Raw genomic sequence first — 20,541 nt, forward strand, 5'->3', positions numbered from 1 at the left:
AGCCTAACATTCAGATTAATTTTGACTTTAAATAAAAAATTGTCACATGAACTTTTCTGTGCAAACTTTAAGCTAGACAGTAAAAAAATAAACCCACAATTACAGTGACAATTATAACAATTATTAAAATCTGTAATAAAAATATCTAACATCGTTTACGTTATAGTTTGACATTGTTTTCCTACAACGGGAGTTTTTAACTGTTATAAAATCAGAACAACAACAAACCCGAAGCGCAGAGAGTTCTACTGAAGCTGAAGCTCAGACTGCAAACGTAAAATACAAAGACTGCAACAATACAACACTGTTTGTATTTTTAATATGTCTGAACACAACCCCAAAGCTTTACGCATGTGCTGAATAGGAAGAAATGATCCAAAAGGGCCAAACTAGAGTTCCACTCCAGCTCTACTCTTCAACTTTCAGTGTAAACAATCAGTAAGAGCTCGAGCTGCTGCCTGTAGCTGCTTTGCGTTCGTGTGCGAGTTTTAGTTACGCTATCCTTTCGACAGTTATGCTTGAAAGCTTTGCGTTTTGAGTTATGCTTTAAGAGCCTTTCCCCTCTTGCAGTCACCCTCTGTTCCCTCTGCTCGCGCTGGTCTTTGAGAAGTGCGAGCTGGCCACGTGCACTCCCCGCGAGCCCGGGGTGGCGGGCGGCGACGTCTGCTCCTCCGACTCCTTCAACGAGGACATCGCAGTGTTTGCCAAACAGGTCAAACTGACTTCTCTCTGCTAATCCATGTTCAGTCCTTTTTTATCGCCTGCTGGTCAGTTTCAAACTGTTCAAAAAAGCACAGAAGCGTGAAGGATGGGAAAAAATTTAATTTATTATGCTTTTGTTAAAGGTGTTTGAGAATTATAGGCTATTACATTTTTACGATGTGAGCATGTAATTGTCTAAACTTATAGGCTATATATTTTAATTATTTTTGGACTTAATAAATTGTATTAAATTTAAGTAGTGTGCTATTGTCTTAATATAAAGTATAAAAATAATGACCTTTATTTTTCTCAAATCGCTGTTGGTCAGAAAATTTACTTCCATGTTTTGGTGCACTCTTTTAGGTCCGCGCAGAAAAACCTTTATTTTCCTCAAATCCAGAGCTGGACAATCTGGTAAGCTCGCTTTATTGTTTTCAAACTTAGCCGTGTGTTTCTGTTGTGTGTCACCCACATTTTTGTGACCCATATTAAGCAGAGGTTATCGGGTAGCAGAGGAAATGTAAGGGGGGTTTTGGGGAACACAGATGTTGGGCAGGTTTCTAGAAAAAGAGGCCGTGCAGGGGTCTCTGATTCTACCAAAAGCACCCATCATGATTATCTGAAGTGAATTGTAATTCACTGGTGCAGTGGGTTGCTAGACTGCTGCCCCCTGTAATCAAGTGTGTACCCGCTTAAAAGCAGTCACGGAGACATAACGTGTAATATGTACAATTGTGTTTGAGATTACTCCTTTCACTCCTATTCTTTTTATCATCCTGCTTTTATATTTAGTGCTATTGTAATAATTGAAATAAAATAGCCCACTATGGTAATTTGAACAAAAATGATTGATATTGACAGAACAAAATGTGTTTTACTGTTTGCAGATGATACAGGCCATACAAGTATTACGGTTTCATCTCTTGGAGTTAGAGAAGGTAATTCTTTTTACTATTTTATATATGTAATATTTTTAAAAGTTTGGCTTTGATAGCGTTGCTTAATAATATTATTATTATTATTATTATTATTATTATTATTATTAATAATAATAATAATAATAATAATAATAATAATAATAATAATAATAATAATAAAATTAATAACATAATATGCATGTTAGAATAAAACTATCTAAGTTTATCGTTTAAAATATTTTTAGTCTAATGTGAAAATAAGTTACGCCGTATTAAAAATCGCATTTGGGCCTATATTTAAAATGTATTTTTCACAGTTATGCTTTCTAACGCCCCTGTGATTATTTTTAAAGTGTTAGTTTATGATCCTGTAAATGCATAACTGATAGGATTTTAGCGCTGTTTATTTTTTGTCGTCCAACTTGTTGCTCTGGTCTCATGAGATTAATAAGCGCTGCAACAATTTCACTATTGTTTCCCTTTGCCTTGGCCGACCGTGGCCCTCCAGTCGGGACCGTTCACGCTCACTTTCTCCCTTGTCCCTCTCTGCTCTTTAGGTGCACGAGCTCTGCGACAATTTCTGCCATCGGTACATCAGTTGTTTGAAAGGAAAAATGCCTATAGATTTAGTCATAGATGAACGGGACGGCAGCTCAAAATCGGACCACGAGGAACTTTCGGGATCTTCCACTAATTTAGCCGATCATGTAAGTAACACGGCTTTAATTGCCGTTTTTATTATTTTTATGACGTTGTCCTGGGACGGTGCGTCAGGGAAGTGGCTGTGTGTGTGTGTGGATTTACTGGCCTGGAGGAAGAGCTGTGTTGTCTGAGACCTACAAGGATCCTTGAAATTGGCTTGAACTAATATGAAGGCGAGCTGTTATTGTACACGCGGAGGCTGAACTTTGCTTCACCTTTTGTTGTGAATAATAGCACACTCCCAACTCCACTAGGATTTTTTAAAGCACGGATTGGCGAGAATGCGTTAACGTGCTGAAGCAGGATATGTGTTTGTAAATTTGCGTGGAATTTTTATATTATAGTAGAAGTTTGCTAAGGCCTGTTAACAGTTGAAGGTGGCTGTAAATGGATTAAAATTCACCGTAAATGTGCGTGTGTGCGCGCATGGCTGAGAACGGCTGAAACACTGTTTAGAACAAGCACCAGTGTGTTGAACACGCCGATACAACGGTTACATAAGTTGTTTTAGTTTATTCAGTAAGATGCATTGCAGTTAAGTAAGCGCGTGCTGGTGCAATTGATTTACTACATTGGTGTAAAAGTGTACAAAAAGTGAGTGAAAAAATCAGCTTCGGTGTTATGTCCACTGTGGTGGCCAGCTTCAGGCATTGCTCGTGGTTCTGTCAACTCAGCGTTAGATGCTGCTGGTGTTAATGTGTTTAATTGTTGCTTATTGATCGCCTCGTGGTTCTCTCCGCATGCAACGGCCCTTTTTATGGGCTTTAGACTCGGCCATTTTCATGCACCTGAAGTGCGGGTCCTTGCGTTTGGAAATCAATCCAGTGGTTTGAACGTGTTTAAATGATTCCCTTGCAATAAACGCTTGACTGTTAAAAATAAAGAACGGTGCGCGTGAATGCTGCCACGGCTTCAGGCATTTGGATAATAGTCGCTTATAATGGGCCAAACGGCACCAAAAAGCTGGGGGCCGCGTAGCTGGACAGGGCGAAATGCTTAACATGTATCAGCAGCACAAAGCTCAAGCCTATTAGGGATGAAAGCAGATTGGAGTGCTGGGTAAAGTCACTCCGCTGCATCTGCTGGGTCTGGCCAGGTCTCTGAGAGAGTCCCTGCTGCTTTGCCGAGGCTTTTGTAGAAGAGCCACAGAAATAGATGTATGTACACACAAAAAAAACACAGACATAAGAAAAAAACCGAATTAACTAACAAAAATTTGTGCATGTTTAATAAGGCTCTGAGGACAAGCCAGAGCACTGCAGCTCGAAAAAGTGCAGAAAACTAGGCGTGCTGCTGTTTACGCAGGGCCAGATTAGATAAACTAGCCTGTTTAGGTCCGTGGCAGATGGTGGATGATCAAGCCAATTTCGGGCGCTGTCTCGCTCACGTCCAGCCACTAAGCTGCATGTTAGAGATCCACTTCTGATCCTTAGGAATAGAAACCCACGTTTATAAGGCAGGTCATTGGTCTTATGGTCATTCGCACTTGACCACCTCATTTCAGCTTTTAGTTTTTTCTGCTACAGCAGCAGTGACGTTTTACAACGCCTGGTATTAAAACTAAAATTGAAAAATTATTTTTCACTCAAATTAACGTATTCAAACGTTATAGTCTATAACTAACTATTTATTGCTGTTTGCACTGCACATTATGTAGGATAATATAGTATAAATGTATTTATATTCAGAATTCCTGGTCTAGAAATCTACAACAGCAGACAAAAAAATTGTTATTTACTCATTAGTTATTTACTCATTTTTACGCCTGCATGTGTTTATCTTTAAACAAATGCTTAAGGCTTCTAGGTGTAACTCACATAGGCCATACAGCATATTGTAGCGGTTCTCAGATCTAGTGGGGATACTGTCGTTATGGCCCCATGTCAAAAGCCCCAGCCCTTTCCCCTTCATTCCCCAGGCTCTGGCTGAGTAGGCTGTGGGGAAATGTTTGGGCTGCAAGTGAACACTCAGAAGTGCAGCTCTGCTAAGCAAACACACCAGACCCATTCCAAAGCGGATAGCTGGTCGCTTTGTTTTATAAATTTTTTTTTTCTTTTTTCAAAATTGGCCTCTGTTTTATTATTCATTTCTACCTCCTTTTTTAGTTGGAGAGCGAGCAGTCAATTTGATAGTTAGATATGCTAATTTATTTAGTTAGAATCTCTCTCGTCCATTTTTCTTTGCTTTGCTATGCATTTTTAATATATAGCCCAGGGCTACATCTCATTTGGTGAAAGTTGGTTTGCTGGGGATGATGAGGCTCTTCACCATGAAGGAGACACAGCGCTGTACCAGTTGGGCAGCTGTCTTGCTTCTTTGTATACCTGATGCTGGACCTAATATGCACAGTTTAGCAACGAATGTACAATTTAATGGTGCACTGTATTTAAGCTTTGGAATGTAGTATTGTAACACTGTAGTGCTATCGGTGTAGGCATATCTGTAGGTTTGTTTAATTTTAGCATACATTTGTTTTATTTTATTATATCTGATATTAAGCAACACTAAAACTATTTAAACTTTTCCTGAAACCAGTTATATAGACAGATAATACTGTGTGTCAGTGCGGTCTTCTCCAGTAATAAAAGTAGTTGTGTTAGTCACCAGAACCAAGTCCTTTATGTTTTAATTAACGAAAATGAAATTTCCCTCTTCTGTGTTCTACATCCAATTAATATGGTGGGGGGAAAGGAATGAATGAATGATTACAGAGTATTGTATGTGCTAATGAAGTTGTCTTTGTGTCTGCTGCTACAGTTGTATGGGATTTTTTAATCAAGCACCAAGCTTCAGCTGCACTCCTCCCTCCCTTCTGCCGAAATCATTTCTTCACTAGCGCATATTTAGTTCGGCAGAGATTGCTATGTAAAAATATTGTGGCATGTGTGTTTTTGGCACGTTTCTCTCTCTATGCTTGCGGCTCGTGCTTGTAGTTCCTACTGAGGTTATGTGTAGGTTATCTAAGCTCTGCACGGGTAACCTAAAAACAACTGTATTTACACATCATTCCTTAACACTGAGCATTTCCCACAAGGGCAGTGGAGTGAAATAAGGTGCAAAGCAATAATATTGCTGGCCGCCTCACGCAGTGAATTAAAATCAATTCATAAATCAATTAAAAGTGCATTGTCTCTTTTACAGAGGCTATTTACATGGTCCTTGCACCGTGATCGACTACTTCAGGCCTCTGTGTTTGCATACATACAGCCTACAGGGCTTCTAAAGCCAGTGAACCGTGCATTTACTTAGTTCTAAATTAAGCAGCACGCGCAGACGTACTCCGGTAGGATTGCCCCCCCTTTCAAGTGATGTAGTGCACAATAGCATTCACCACCTCTCACAATTGTTTTGTGATGGGATGATGTCTGGCTCTACATATCCTATTTGATTAGTGTTAGAAAGCTCAGGCCTGCTGGCAGGCCTCCCCCATGAGCCCCGCATGCCGGGCTGTGCTCACTTGTTGCTGTGTACTCTAGTATGCTGCAATCTCTTGCTTTTCAAAGATCTGTTCTTTGGCAGTGTTGACAGTATAAACAATTTCATAATATGTAAACAACATAGATACATTTGTGAAGCGTAAACAAGAGATACATTTGTGTCGCATTTTCCTGGTTAGTACTTGTCAGTAACTAAAATGTTTTTAGTCATGCTCAAGCACTCACAAGGATAAAGCACTGACTAAAAGGATATTTTAAATATGTGTATTATTTCACTTTGAGCAATCCAAATCTAATAAGTTAATCAGTGCAGCTTGTGGTATGATGTTTATGTGTTTAGATTAAATCAAATCGCTGCTTTGGATTACAGTTATATGTAGTCCTTGATCTAACAGCTGTTTTACTTCTTTTTTGCTCCCCAAAACATTTTGTTGCCCACATCGTACCTAGGAGACCTGTCAAATGTCAATTATTTGATACTTAATTAATGCCTTATTTCTATTCTTGGTGGATAATTGGCAGCCTTGTAAATACACTGCGGTTGAAGTGAACCTGTTCTTTAACATCTTTCACGGGGCCTGTGTAATTATGTGTTAAATTCGCCAAAAATGTGCGAGGAGTTTTAAGTGTAGGATGCATTTTGAAATGTCAGGTGCTGGAGATTTATGGTGCGATATGTTTTGTGTGTGTCAGCATGCTGGGCTTGATGTAGCTACGAGTCCTTCCAGCAATAATAGCATGCGTCCTCGCTGCGGCGCACTCCGTTCTCAGCCCGCTTTGCCCTTACACACATTTTTCTGTAAGTACATTGAGTTTCCTGGGAATGGGAACACAATCATGTGACAGTGGTAAATCAATTTTATTTGAAATTCTGAGGGACATTGAAAAAGGGGGGAGAATAAAAAAAAAAAGGTCTGAGTTGTGATTTGATGGGCAGGGCAGGTGTATGTCAGTGACCGACGGTGGATAGCAATGGATTAGTTGTTCTCTTGTGGCCTACTGCTCTACAAGCCTTTCCCCATATTGTCTCGTGCTTTTATATTAATTACACCTTGCATTATCAGCCTTGAGTCAGTAACCCCGGCCAATAGAGAAGACTGCCCCCAGAGACGGGCCTTCGCTGTATCTTATTTTCCATCTACTCCAATTGTGCTGCACCTCTCTGTTTGCTGGCTACTGATCTTCTTCGCCTGGTAACAGTGCTCTTTAACACAATTAAGGAAAAGCATAGAGTGAACCATGTTTGACTCCTAATTATCCCAAGCAACAGGGAATAGTCACATGAACAGCTTATTTATTTATTTATTTATTTTCAGAAGATGGGCCCTTCTCAGTGAGATTGATGAGGGATATTTGGATGACTCTCTCTCCCTGTCTCAGTCTCTCTCTCTCTCTCGTTCTCGCTCTCTATTTTTTTTAACAGCTTGTTTGAACTTTAATGGACTCTGGGGAGTCCTGACAACTGTTTTGTTGTGTTGCGAGGCCTGTGTGTGACGAGCGGCCCTCTGACTGTGGCATACACAGAGAGAGAGCGAGAGAGAGACAGAGGGAGATATAGAAATAAAGAGAAAGAAAAAGAGAGAGACATAGGCGGCTGCATTATTCATACCCGAGTAAAAAGAGGCTGTTGCTTTTGTTGTGGAGCTGAGTGAGGAAAATTCACACTGTCTGATGTGACTGTAGTGAAATTGGTTATGTTGTAGGAAAAAGCACAGAGGAAATCAGAGTTGTTTGTTTGTTTGGGCTAAAGAATGATAAGTGTGTGTGTGTGTTTTAGGGATTTTTGGTCCTTGGATGACCCAGCCATGCTGCTTGTTGCCTTTTTTTGTGACTTGGGACAGGGTGCTCCAAGAGGATCTGTATACTAATATACTAAACTTAGTTGTGGAGGCTTGATAGATTTATTTTGTGCAGTCTAAGCATGTATATATACCTTTTTTTTTTCTTTTACAAATTTGTTTATGTTGGGCGATATAAATATATTTATAGTATTATAGCCTTATTTTATTATGTATAGTGTCAAGTGTTGTCACATGATAATGATCACAAACATGAGATGTTGTGTGTGTGTATATTATCTATATCTGTTTACTGCTTTGCAGTTTCAGTATCAAAAGCTGAGAAAATATTTAATTAGCATATACTATATATATATATATATATATATATATATATATATATATATATATACACACACACACACACACACACACTAATATATATACTAATATATATATATAGTATATAATATATATATATATATATATATATATATATACATTAATAAAACATTAAAATGATTATATATATATATATATATATATATATATATAAATATATATAATATATATGCTATTTACATATTTTTCTCAACTTTTGATACTGAAACTGAAAAGCAGTAAACCGATGTAGATAATAGACATCACTTTATTACAGTTGCAGATGATAAAATTAAATATATTGGTTTGTTAAATTTTGGATGCTCGCTTCATGCACTGTTCTTTGGAGCGTGTTTTTGAGGCCTGTCTTGCCGGCAGTGGGTGTTTCACCTTCAGGAAGTGGAACCCAGTCATTTTCTTTCCTTAAAACAACAACGGCACATTCTAAGTACATGAGTCTGGCTCAGCTGAACTACATTATACACACTGTTTTCTTTTTTTTCCTCTTACCCTTTTCTCTCCCTCCTCTCCATCCCCCTTTTTATGACATTTGCTCTGGAGACATAATGGTGGTGTTATGACAGAGCAAATGTCAGTCTAGCTGCTGTGATATTGCTGAGAATGACTTAAGGAACATTTAGAATGAAGGCTGTATTTAAAGAGATTTTGAATCAGGTTTTTGACCAGAACAAGCTTGGATGAATATTCCATCCGTCGAGGCACGGTGTTGGGGTTTTTTGTCGGCCAAATTTTGAAGTCAGTGTGGAGTTATTGTGTCTATTGTGTGCTCTTGTGGTGAGTTTGCAAGCTTTTTATCTGAACGCCATCCGGTGAACAGCTGACGCTGAAGAGGCCACGGTGGACTGAGAGGCCTGTGTGTGTGCTTCCTCCAGCCCACAGCTGGGAGCGCAGCCTCGGCCTGCACTCATGGGCGGTCCGCTGGAGCGGAGCTGGAGCTAGAGCTCGCGCACAGCGTGGGCAAGCACTGGTCAGCAAACACCTTAGCCTTCTTTTCCCACTGCGTGTCTGCTTCCCGTTTGGGCAATCAGCTGGACACACGCTTGATTGCACTCAGATTAAGAGTTCAGCCCCGACTGTAATGAGCTTACACCAAATGGCAGGTCCTTTTTTTCCCTCCCCTCCTCCTGATATTTTACAGGAGTGCTTGTCCTCTGTGGGAATACGTTGCGTTTATGAGGCTGCGTGTGCATGCAAGGGAGTGATGGAGGGGAGGGAAAAAAGGGAGCAGAGAAGTGGGCTGAGGTTTGTGGGAAGCCTTGGTGCAGGCCCGGATTTGTTTGGCTTGGGCTCTTTTCAAAGGGGCTGTACTCTGGCCTACAGAGACAAAGCTACAACGCTAGACTGGCTCTATGGCCACTTTTTATACAGAGCAGGTGACATGTTGACTGAAAAATAATGTGGGTCTTTTTTTTTCTTTGTATTTGTGTGTGTACTATGTGAGTGTGAGTGGGTGAGGTGACGTGGTCAGCAAGTCCCTCTCTGGCTGAGAGTGGCAAAGGAAATTCCACCTCTTGCCTGCCTTCGTTTTTGCACAGATAAAGCCTTTCCTGTACTGTACAAATCCTGTTTCCCTGTGCCGACCACTCAGGCACTGAGAATGACCAGGAAGGGTGAGGAGGAGAGGCCACTCAGAAACGACAAATTCACCATTTTGCTTGGTCCTGTACCTTTCAGACAAGATAACTTTTGCTTGCGTGTGTGTAAAAGAGACAGAGCGATAGAGTAAGAAAGACTTTCACTGTGTGCATCTGTGTCTATGTGCAATGTCTTTGCCAGATTAGAGTGAGAGAGCAAGTGAGAGAGGGAGAGAAAGAGAGACTGCCTCTCATATCTTGTTTTCAATTCTGACAGCGCTAATGATTAATGGCACTTGTGGTGCATGTCGACTTTTTAGCCTCATATTTCTCACTTGACGCGGAAGTCTCAATTGGTTATGGTATAAACTAACTTGACATTTTTCCGCCACATGTGTTTAGACAATTCTTTTGAGCTTGCTCTGAACCTGATGGTACATTAAATACAGCAGTGATGGACTCTTACGCTGTAATTAAGCTGTTAGGCCGGCAGTATTTTGGAGTGAGTGCCTGCTAGGCTGTTATGGAAGTTAAGATAGCCATGTTGAGCTGTTGATTCGGTGGGTGTTTGTGCGAGCTCGGGGCTCAGACAGGCCGGCCAGAGATCCACACAGCTCTCCACAGTCTCACACATGTCCCTCTCACGTTTCCAGTGCGTTCATGTGGTTTCTCTTTTCCTCACTCCCTCTTTCTCTCTGTCTCTCGCTCTCTCTGTCTGTCTATCTCTCTCTTTTTCTCTCGCTCGCTGCTGCTTCCTGTGCTCTGCTCCTGGTTTGTGGTTTGGATGGGGAATGGATGGATCTCTTCACTGAAACGCCAGAACCCAACTTCTTGGAGAGACCACGATGACGCCACCTCCACACATTCGGCAGGCACACCAGGGCCGAGCAGCGGAGGACACGCCTCCCAAAGTGGAGACAACAGCAGTGAACAAGGTGAGTACACGCTCATACGTACACCATACACTCACACAGGAAGATGCATATTGATGCTGTTATATGAAAAACATGTCTCCAGTATCTCCAGGATTTAACTGTAGCAGGAGGAGAAAAAACATTTAACTTTTGATAATGTTTTTTAGTATTTTTATTATTTTCCAGCATTTATATTGGTCCATTTATTATGAATTTTAAAATAATATAAAAAAGGCAAACTGAAGACACACATTTTTATTTGACAGCAATAATAATAGGCCAATATACAATATTGTTTCTGTCTTCACCAAAAAAACTTTTTCCACATATTTTGTGTTTTTATCCTCTTTAAAAAAAAAAAAAACATTAGCTTTCGTATATTCTGTGAAAGTTTTATAATGACTGCATCAATAGGAATAAAAAAATATTAATGAAAAAAAGTATTAAAAAATTATTTTTACTTTACTATTTCTTCTCATACAATGTTACTTATTCAGAGATATGGGCTTTTGTTATGACAGTGATGATAGACCCACAGGCTCTTGCACACAAGGCTGTACAAATTGATACACTGCTTGACAAGCAAACAAGCACACACATATGGATGTATACAATATGCTGGTAAACAAACAAACACATACGCGCACACACACACTCTCATTCACACAGCCGCTTCAGCAACTGCTTCCCAGTTGTTGCATCATACTGTAATGCTGAGCTGTTTTTTCATATTTTTTTCCCATTTGAAATAGTAATTATAGTATACTCCTAATGACATATTCTCTTATATCAGTTCACAGTCATGCAAAAATTGTATCTCCAGATTTGTAACTTCAGTGAAGAAGAAAAAATGCTAAACCTTTCAATGGATGTCAATATGCAAATCAGTTTGGAGCATTTATGTTGGTTGAGTCAAAAAAAGGGCAAAATGGAAATGCACTTTTTTGTTAGACAGCAATCATACACAAAAAGAACAAATACATCAATATATTTCACATTTCTTCTTTTTATTAACTATAAAACATGTTGAAAGAAGGGCAGCCTGCTAACAAATGGGGGGTTAATGCTAGACTACATTTAAATAGACTCACTGTTGGAAAAAATACATTTTGTACATGTACATTTTTGTTCACTAAGATAAAACCCTCAAAGTTACAGCATGATCCTTCAGGTCCAATTGTGCTGGGCAAAACAACTGCAAAGAAAATAGCACAGATATGTCCCTACTGATTAGAGGCATACATCCCAGTGACAGTGTTGTATCGTGTTTTTTCTGATAGTGTTGTATCAGCATAAATTTGTCAATTTATTTTCTTTTATTATATTTGTTATTTTTGTCAATACAATACAGGATTAACTAAAAAAAATAACTGAACTTTTGGAACAGTGTTCAGCATTGACACACATGCATATCACAAACACACATCAACATTACAGCATGTCCAGTTTCCCATTGGTACCTTTTTTAAAGTACAGCAAACTACAGAACAAAGGGCTTATAATTAATTTGACTTTCCAGCTTTTAGTAGCATTTAAAGCACATTACCTCTGCTAGCTCAGGAGTGATAATTATAGCTCACAAGGGACTGTGTTCTCATCAGGCCCTGGACCTACACACAGCACTCAGCCAAAACACCAGTCATTAATGTGAAAAATTCTAATAGTCCTCTTTTCTTTTGTTATCCATCTTTAAATGTGCACTCCTGCACCTGTGCACTTCTGCTAACTGCTGATTTTGGGGAGAAAAAAAAGCACAAAAGCTGTTTCTAGAAACACTCAAAAACAATAGTGGCTCCAATTATGCCTGCACGTCTCTCTTGTTCGTTTGTTGCCGTGCTTTTCCCGGCAAAATGCTTGTGAGCTCTCCACTGGGCACCGTCCGCCAGATCCTGAGCTGTTTGCACAGAGTTTCATCAGGCAGCAGCAGTGCTCAGATGGGGTCGGGCTGCTCATGCCGGCCCAGACTGGTGTCATGTCCCATCTCAGCTAGCATTTTGCCGATAGACAATCAAAGGTATCGATGAAGCTCTCTGCAGCTTGGAGACTTTAATCAACTGGCCTGGCCTGGCCTGGCTGTCTGGAGCGATGGCTATTTAAAAACCCAGCCTAGACCACAGTGCCGCACTCACTACCTCACTACAGACCTTTGTGGTTCGCTCGTGTCAAGAGCAGTTTCATCACTGGTAACTGTCCTGCTGTGCTGGATGGGGTTGGTGGTGGCAGGCTTGGTTGGTGCTGGCTTTAGGGGTTCTCCACACAGCTCCAAGGGCAAAGTAATTGTCCCACTCCCACCACTATTGGCAACAGTTAGCAGGCTATTGGAATGAATTTGGAATGGTTTAGGCCCTTAGTGTATTATTTAGAAAAAAAACAAAAAAACAAAAGTGAAATGCCTACATGATGATTTTTTAGTTATTGAGTTGACCAGGTTCACAAATCAGAAACGGATGCAGTATTTTGACTATTATTGTTTCTTTAAGGCTCTATTAAGAATGATGTAGAGCTTTAACAATTATTTAAGTACTTTTTACATTAGTGTATTGTTTTCTGCACCTGTACCCAACTTTGCTGAATTGTACAAACTTGTTTATTCATGTTTGATCATTTTACAATCATTTCTCTCAGTGGTAGTTTGTAATGTTCAATACATTTTACAAATGAATGTGTTCCCAGTGTTTCCAAACACCCCCAAATACCCCATTTTTAGCAACATTTAGCAAACATATGCTCATCTATTCCTTATTTGTCTTTCAAGGGTGGGTAGAAAGAGATTGAACACAAGAGTGAGGGAAAAGACAGCATTGAGGGAGGGAGAAATGCACTGCCTATTGATTATCTTACACACATAAGTACAAGTGACCTGTAATCCACAGAGCTCTTATCGACTCCTCTCTGCACCGGATCCAGTAACAGCTGATCAATAAGGGCCAAGATAGTTACGGTATGGTGTAAAGTGCTTGGGCCAGACCAGGGCCCAAGTAGCACTAAACACTGGTGTTCCAGCAGAAAAACACACTCCATTCCTGTGAATGACAGAAAGATAGAGAAAGAGAGATTTAGAGAGAACAAGAATGAGAGACTGAGAGAGACAGAGACAGACAGAGAAAGAGAGAGAGAGAGAGAGCGCAGCCAATTTACTGCTCTAATGAGGCTGTCCCTGCAGCCAGTTGTTTTGTGTGAGGCTCGCTGTGACCTTTCGCTCCGCTCAGGAGCCCCGCCGCCTCATTTTTCACATTCTTGCAATTACGTTAACGCTTGAAGCGCTCGCTGACTCCGAGCTCCTGCCCGGGTCTGGCTGGACGCAGCTTCACAGCTAAACGGCTCCACGCACATAGAGAGAAGCTGCAGCCCATGCAACTCACCGATTCATCCGGGAAGAGTTTCAGCTCTCCACTCAAAACGGGCCAATTATGGATTTATGTGGAGAAAAGCAGCGATATGTGGAGAGAAATAGTGAGGAAAAACAAAACATATTAGCTGAAAAGTCATGTACAACTGGAAAACTAGAAAAAGGTCTGATTTCTTTAAGAAAAGAAAGAAAAGTAGCATTGATTACGCTGTCATACACCTTCAGCTGTACAGTTTCCAACAAACAAATAACAGCCCATACTACTACAGTTCCTTCATTATATACAGTATCAGTCTTGTAGAATGCTTGAGCACATTTATATTAGAGACAGCTTTGGGAGATATTACCCCTGTTTTGAGTGGAGCGTGCTCTCTCTTCAGTCAATCGACATATCTAATACAGCTGAGATTATACAGTTGCAGCACTGCTCGCTCTCTCTCTCTCTTTCCCTCTCTTTTCTCTGTCTCTCGATGCCCTACTTTATTTCCAGCTGAATTTCTTCTTAAAAACAAAAAATATGAATTCTGGCCCTTGGGGCAAATGAGCAAGTCCAGTGGCTCTCTCAGTTCCAGTACTCGCTCTAATGCCTAGAAAAAGGAATTCTAGTCAAAGGGACCAAAGAAAACTTATCGACAGACACCATTCTAGGTTAGGTTTGAAGTAACACTCTCATTTTTCTCTGTTTTCTGTTTGGAGTTTCTTTTTGGTGAATATTTTAAATCACCAACAACAAAAAAAAAACTAAAGAAAGTAACATAATAGACAATGTCAGTAGAAAATCCACTGATATGAATTGTTACATCAGGGCATGACTGGTTAACGACCACACCTATATATGTTGTGAGGTGTTAGCTTGTGAGTGAAGGTTGTTCACTAGCCAGTGTCAGTAAACATTGTCACTATTTAGCTAGATTACTGAAAGCAGGAGCTTGTTTGAGCAGTTTTGACTGTTGTTGAACTAAGTGAAGATTTGAGGCAACTTTGTGGAAAATCTTTAGCAAGACAACTGTCCCATTATTAAAGCTAGCAACACCTGTCCGAGTGAGTGATGATAAGCATAGTGGATAAAAGTCTCTAGTGCTGTGCTGAAAAGGTCAACTTGGTATTATATTCATATAGTAAATATTTAGAATGAAATTTCATAAACGCTCATACAGGTGTAATGTGTAGATGTCCCAATTTTTTTCTCCATGTAGTGGGCTGTAATATATGAAGATGTCGTAGTGAAGTAGGTAACCATTCTGCACTTTTTGAGTATGATAAATACATCAAATTTCAGTTGAAGTTTTTGATCAAATCTGATACCAAATCATTGATGCCAAATCACTTTTAATTAATTATCTATAGATACTAATATCATTCTGACATCATTTCCATCCCTAACTGACATTGTTTCAGCATGCCTGTTTATGTTTAGATCCAATTACTGTATTTACTGAAACTGATATCATACTATAGCACTGTTGCTTGTCCCCATCTGACCTTTTTTCATCATTTATAAAATAGGTGTTTTACATTTCCTCAACAGTGGGACACCCCTGGTGTTGTCAATCCCACTGAGGCCGAGGAGCATGGGGTATAGAGGTGCTGTGTGTGTGTGTGTGTGTGTGTGTGTGTGTGTGTGTGTGTGTGTGTGTGCGCGCGCATGTTTACACTGGCAGTTGAGTTTATGGCAAGCCATTACATCTCCCCACCTCTCTTGGCCTAGGGCCCCTCTGGGCAGGGTCATTGTGGTGGACCTCACCATAGGGGGTCATTCCTGATGAGGACACAAACCCAGCAGTTTCTGAGTGAACAAGGCCTGTTGATTCGGCCTGTTGCTGGACCTGTAGATGAACAGGGAAGGAGAACAGGGAAGGGAATAAAGTGCAATAAGAATTCCAGCTTCAATAAACGCAAGATGGAGGTCTTGTTGCGTCTTTGTTGTTGCCCCTGGTTAACAATGAAATCTGTTAGGCGAGTGAGATGTGTAACTACTGTATGTGTGTGTGTGTGTGTGTGTGTGTGGAGGGGGGTGGCTGAGGTTTGCTGGCTGTCTCTCTGTGCCTCTTAAGAGTTTAATTTAGAGGAATAATTAAACCTGAATACTGCCCCATAAACAAAAGATAAACAATAAAGCAGCAGCGGTCCCTGCTGTTTCACGGCCATCACTCCCAGCTGTTGGAAGACTGATCATTTTTACGCAGTGCCCAGACTCAGCCCGGCAACAGCAGATCTGACCGCACTGCCAAGCAAATACACATGGAGACAGCTCATGCCACTGAAAGGCTTAGGATGAAACAGGTGCTTTAGAACGAAATCTTAAATTTAGTGTAAAATATGAAGTATTTACAAACTACAAAACCTCTAGTACTCTTCTCCTTATGTTGTTTTTTAGGAAGCTTTATAGATTGGTCATTTACTGGTTTAGAGAATATGTTATTAATCAGATATGGACACAATCACAAAAACAACAATCACAGTGCTACTTGAGTTAAAGTTGAAAAAAGTTAAAGTTAAAATATTATTCCAGTATAAGTAGAAGTCCCACTTTTAGACCTTTACTTGAGTAAAAGCACAAAAGTGTTTGCCTTTAAAGTACATAAGTATCAAAAGTAAAAGTACCATGGTTTGTTATGGCTCTAATGTCCTGTTATTATTTTTTGTAACAAGACTCACACCTAATCAACTCATTTAAAGTGAAAAGATTTTAGTGTCACTCCCCGCTTACCAACTATTTAATAGAATGTCATTAAGTAGTCAGACACTAATGTCTACTAAAAATATCATAAACACAAAACACTCAAACTAAACAATTTTATTAGCTAGAACCAAGTGGTGTTTAATGTACTTTTAGAGTAAAAGTAAGATATTTAAGATTGAAATGTAGCAGTGTCAAATTAAAATGTCACCGAAATAGAAATACTTTAGTAAAAATGCACAAAAATATTCACACTTGTCCATCACTGGTAATGATGAACAGTAAATAATTGACATTATGACAGAATGTTATGTCAATTGCTAATAAATATCCAAATATTTTCTTTTCAGAGCTCTTTATAGAGCTGGAGCTACAGATATCATAAGATGTTTTTTGCTTCTTGGTAGTTGTGCTGTTCTGTGTGTGAGCAGGCAAGTATCTGTTTCTCCAACTTAGTTTTGGAAGGACAGAATGACTTCTGAATGCCGAGAATAGTTGTGCTGGAGGGGGAAAAACAACATAGGGGATACTCTCAGACTCCCATTAGCATAAGAGTGGCTAAATTATTCATGGCGAATGCTTAATCTATAGGGAAAACTATAGTTAATGTAGATAGTTTTAAAATGGATCTAACTGCGCTCTGAGAGCAGATTTCTTGCTGGATTCAGCATTCGCAGGCCTTTACGGGAAAAGGCCTCACTACTCTCTCTCTCTCTGTTTCGAAATGTTTCAAGGGGCTGCGCTTCCAGTCTCTCCCCCCTTTCTCTACTCTCTGCTTAATTCTCTCTATCCTTTTTTTCTTCTTGCTCTATCTTGCTCTGTCTCTTTCTCTCTCTCTCACACACACTCTCTTGTAGACTGCCTGGCCTTTTTCCAGAGGGCGATTAAACAGAATGATCATCATCTCTCTCTCTCTTTCTCTTTCTCTCTCTCTCTCTCTCTCTCTCTCTCTTTCTCTGTGCCTCTCTCTTTACTTATATGCCTGATTCACTGGATTAGGAGGAAAACACATTAAAAGGAAAGAAAGCAGTAGTGATAGTATGTCTATTAACATAATTTTTTTCTCCTTACCCCCTGCTTGGTCACACCCTGCCTCTCTCTCTCTCTGGTTCTGTTTCTGTCTCTCATCCCTGTGGCCTGTAATCGTGGCCAGCTTGTTCATCCGTAAAGCAGCAAGTGGGTCAGCCCAATGTGCTAACTAATGTTTGGTGAACATGGGGGAAAAAAATACTAAAATTATTTGTGCAGCAGCTAAAAAGACTGCATGCCCTGTTATGCCCCTTTATGCCCCATTAGACTGCTATGACAGCTTTGGGAAAAGTCTTTTTTTTTACCTCACTGCAACTCATCTTCTTCTTCTTCTTCTTCTTCTTCTTCTTTTTTAATGCATTAGTTGTCATTAAAAAGTGAGAAAAAAAGAAAAAATAGAGATAAATGAGAGAGCAAGATAAATAGATAGCTGAAGAGAAAGAGAGTGTGGGAGAGAGAGATACAGAGCTGATATATGAATGGCTTGTGCACTGCAGCCCCCTCCCTGTCACCCTGGCAATGTAGAACACAGAGGGCCTGATGTAATATGGCTAAAAGGGATTTGAGACCACACCCCCGGGGGGCTCAGCCTGCTCCGTTAGCGCTGCTGTATTTTTACAAGCATGACAATGCTCTGGCCCTTTAAAGAGACACCGGTTTTGCGCTGGAATTTTTTTCTGGGGTCTTGTTTTAGCAAGCCGTGCCTGAGGGGGTCAGCTAAGAAGTCATTCTTCAGGGGTGATAATCCAATCACTCCTGTCTCCGCCAGATTTGTTTCTCGGTAAAGTGCAGGAGTGTTTATGAGCGTGTGTATATATATGTTTGTGTGTGTGAGAAAGCGTGTATATGTTTGTGTGTGGGTTTTTCGTTTTATGAAGAGTAGGAGCGCTAAGGAGTGATGGTGTCTGTGATGGTGTGTATGATGGTGTGTCAGTGTGTTGGTGTTTCACTGCCCCGTGTTTGTTGCTGTACTTCCATCAGAGCAGGGAAAGAGGTTAGGGAGGCCAGCGCTCTCAAAGACACACCTGCAGGGAGACTCCAAATCTCAGCCTAACTGCTCATCCAGGCCGTTTAAGGTGTACTTATTTGGGAATTAACCCTGACTCCTGGGCCCCCCTCCCATCGGCCCTTTTGTGTTTGTCCAATGGGCCTTGCTCCCTTTCCACTTTCCCCCTTTCTTCTGCCTCCCTTGGCTTTCTAATCCGCCCGGTCTCCTCCTCCCCCCACGGCTCTGCTAAAGTCCAAGCCCCACCTTGTAGCCCCTGCTTCCTGGGAGAAACGAGCACAGGCGTTTGCCGAATCCGTGGATGAGTGCTGCGGTCTGTAGTGCAGGCAGGGAAGCATGGCAGGCATGGAGGAGCTGAAGCTGAGAGCAGCAACAGCAGCCAGCAGCAGCCAGCCATACCCTACAGGTACCTCTCCAACAAGCAGCTCACGTCCAAGAGAGTGGGTGGATGAGAAGGAGAGCGCGGGCAGATTTGAGTTTGCCTCTCCCCCGCCTGCTTCCAACAGCACAGTTAACGCGTTTATGCAAATCTTTTTGGGCATTATTGCAGATAAGCTCATTTTATAGCCTGATTTCCACTCTCCCATGTGCTATAATGAGTCTCAGAGCGTGGGGGCGCTTGTTTAGGGGGGGTGCAGAGAATGCCGGCCTCGTGCCCTACAGTCTGCACACAGCGGAGAGCTTTTGTTTTTTCCATCTGAAGGGAGCGGGACGAAGGAGGTGTTGGCTTTGACAGTAGTTAGTGCCATTAGCTCTTGTTATTGGAGGCAGCAGTCTAATAATTTCTAATTACCCCAAGGAGGTATTAGGAGTGTTAGTAAGCAAGGATAATTTCTTATTTACACGCCTCAAGCAGCGAGCACTCTTAAAGAACGAAGGGTAATGTGAAACAAAACAAATCAACATGCCAAACAGGGCTCCAGCCTGGGGGGAGATAACGTTCATTATGCATTACGATAATTCATTTAGAAGGTTATCAATTTCAGAATAGAGGGGGCTGTTTTGAGGAGTGGAAAGCAGGCATGTATACAAACACACAAATACACACACGCGCGCACACACGCATATGCATGCACACTCACACACGCATATGCATGTACACAACAATTCAAAGAAAAAGAAAAAAAGAGATGATGCTATTCAGAGATGGCCCGGCTGCTGCGTTTCTAAAAGGTTGCTGCAATTACACAGTTTCCATGTTCCCAGGCGAAACATGCTGCTTAAACGCACCCAGCCTTTCTCTTCCCTCCCTGTTTTCTCCCTGGCATTGTTATTTTACCCACCAGACACACAGAAGCTTGATTTCTCTTTAATGAAACCCGTTTGGCTTCGGAATTTGCTTTTGTAGTGCTGTTTGTAGTGATTGAGCAATCCTCTTCTTCTTTAAATATCGCCTCTCTCCCCTTATTATTAAAGTGTCTTGCGTCATGAACTAGGTCTTCTAAGGCGTGTTCTAAGAGAAGGCCATGTTTTCATTTCATTTCGCTGTCCAGGCAACACATGTTCCTTCTCCTTTTTAAAAAGAAAAGCACAAGCATCTTTTCTTGCACTGTCAAGCTGGAATGACTAAGGCTCCATTAGAACAATTGGAGGAAGCTTAGGAAGAGAAGAGTGTTCAAATGGGGGAAAGAGAGAAGAAAACAATGCTATCTAGTGAAAACCACCTCTCTGAATGTACTGAGTAAAATTTTTGAGAAGAAAAGTAAACCTTGTTGTAGGAGAAAAAAACACACAAAATACACAGTATGATTTTATTTAAAGTAGACCAAGGAAGAGAAAAAAAATCCGCCTTACTGAGGGCTGACCTGCATTGTTTGGGCCGAATGCTTACTCTCTGGGATGCAGTCCTCAGACAACTGCCTGTCTGCTGGAGACATCTGTGGAGGCTGACCCCCTGACCCCAAAAAGAATGCTCTGAAGGTGGGGGAATGCTGCCTTTACCCCTCACATGGCCCGGAGGACAGCCGAACAGCGCATGAGAACAAACTCTGCAACTATTATAAAAGCTACACACACAAAGAGGGAGAGAGAGGGAGAGGGAGAGAGAAAGA

General features: G+C 40.9%; 1 protein-coding gene across 12 annotated transcripts in view; it reads left to right on the forward strand.

Annotated features, from left to right (window-relative positions):
* Window positions 1-20,541, forward strand: part of meis2a (Meis homeobox 2a) — an 82,536-nt gene that overhangs the window by 2,645 nt on the left and 59,350 nt on the right. For all 12 annotated transcript variants that reach the window (XM_007257385.4, XM_007257387.4, XM_022673080.2 and 9 more), the window contains 5 exons: window positions 571-712; window positions 1,066-1,116; window positions 1,590-1,640; window positions 2,177-2,326; window positions 10,333-10,447. In XM_007257385.4, the coding sequence (XP_007257447.3) occupies window positions 571-712; window positions 1,066-1,116; window positions 1,590-1,640; window positions 2,177-2,326; window positions 10,333-10,447 (509 nt within the window). The remainder of the gene's footprint in view (window positions 1-570; window positions 713-1,065; window positions 1,117-1,589; window positions 1,641-2,176; window positions 2,327-10,332; window positions 10,448-20,541) is intronic.

Source organism: Astyanax mexicanus, chromosome 14, assembly GCF_023375975.1.
Source record: "Astyanax mexicanus isolate ESR-SI-001 chromosome 14, AstMex3_surface, whole genome shotgun sequence".
In the NCBI taxonomy this organism is placed as follows: Eukaryota; Metazoa; Chordata; class Actinopteri; order Characiformes; family Acestrorhamphidae; genus Astyanax; species Astyanax mexicanus.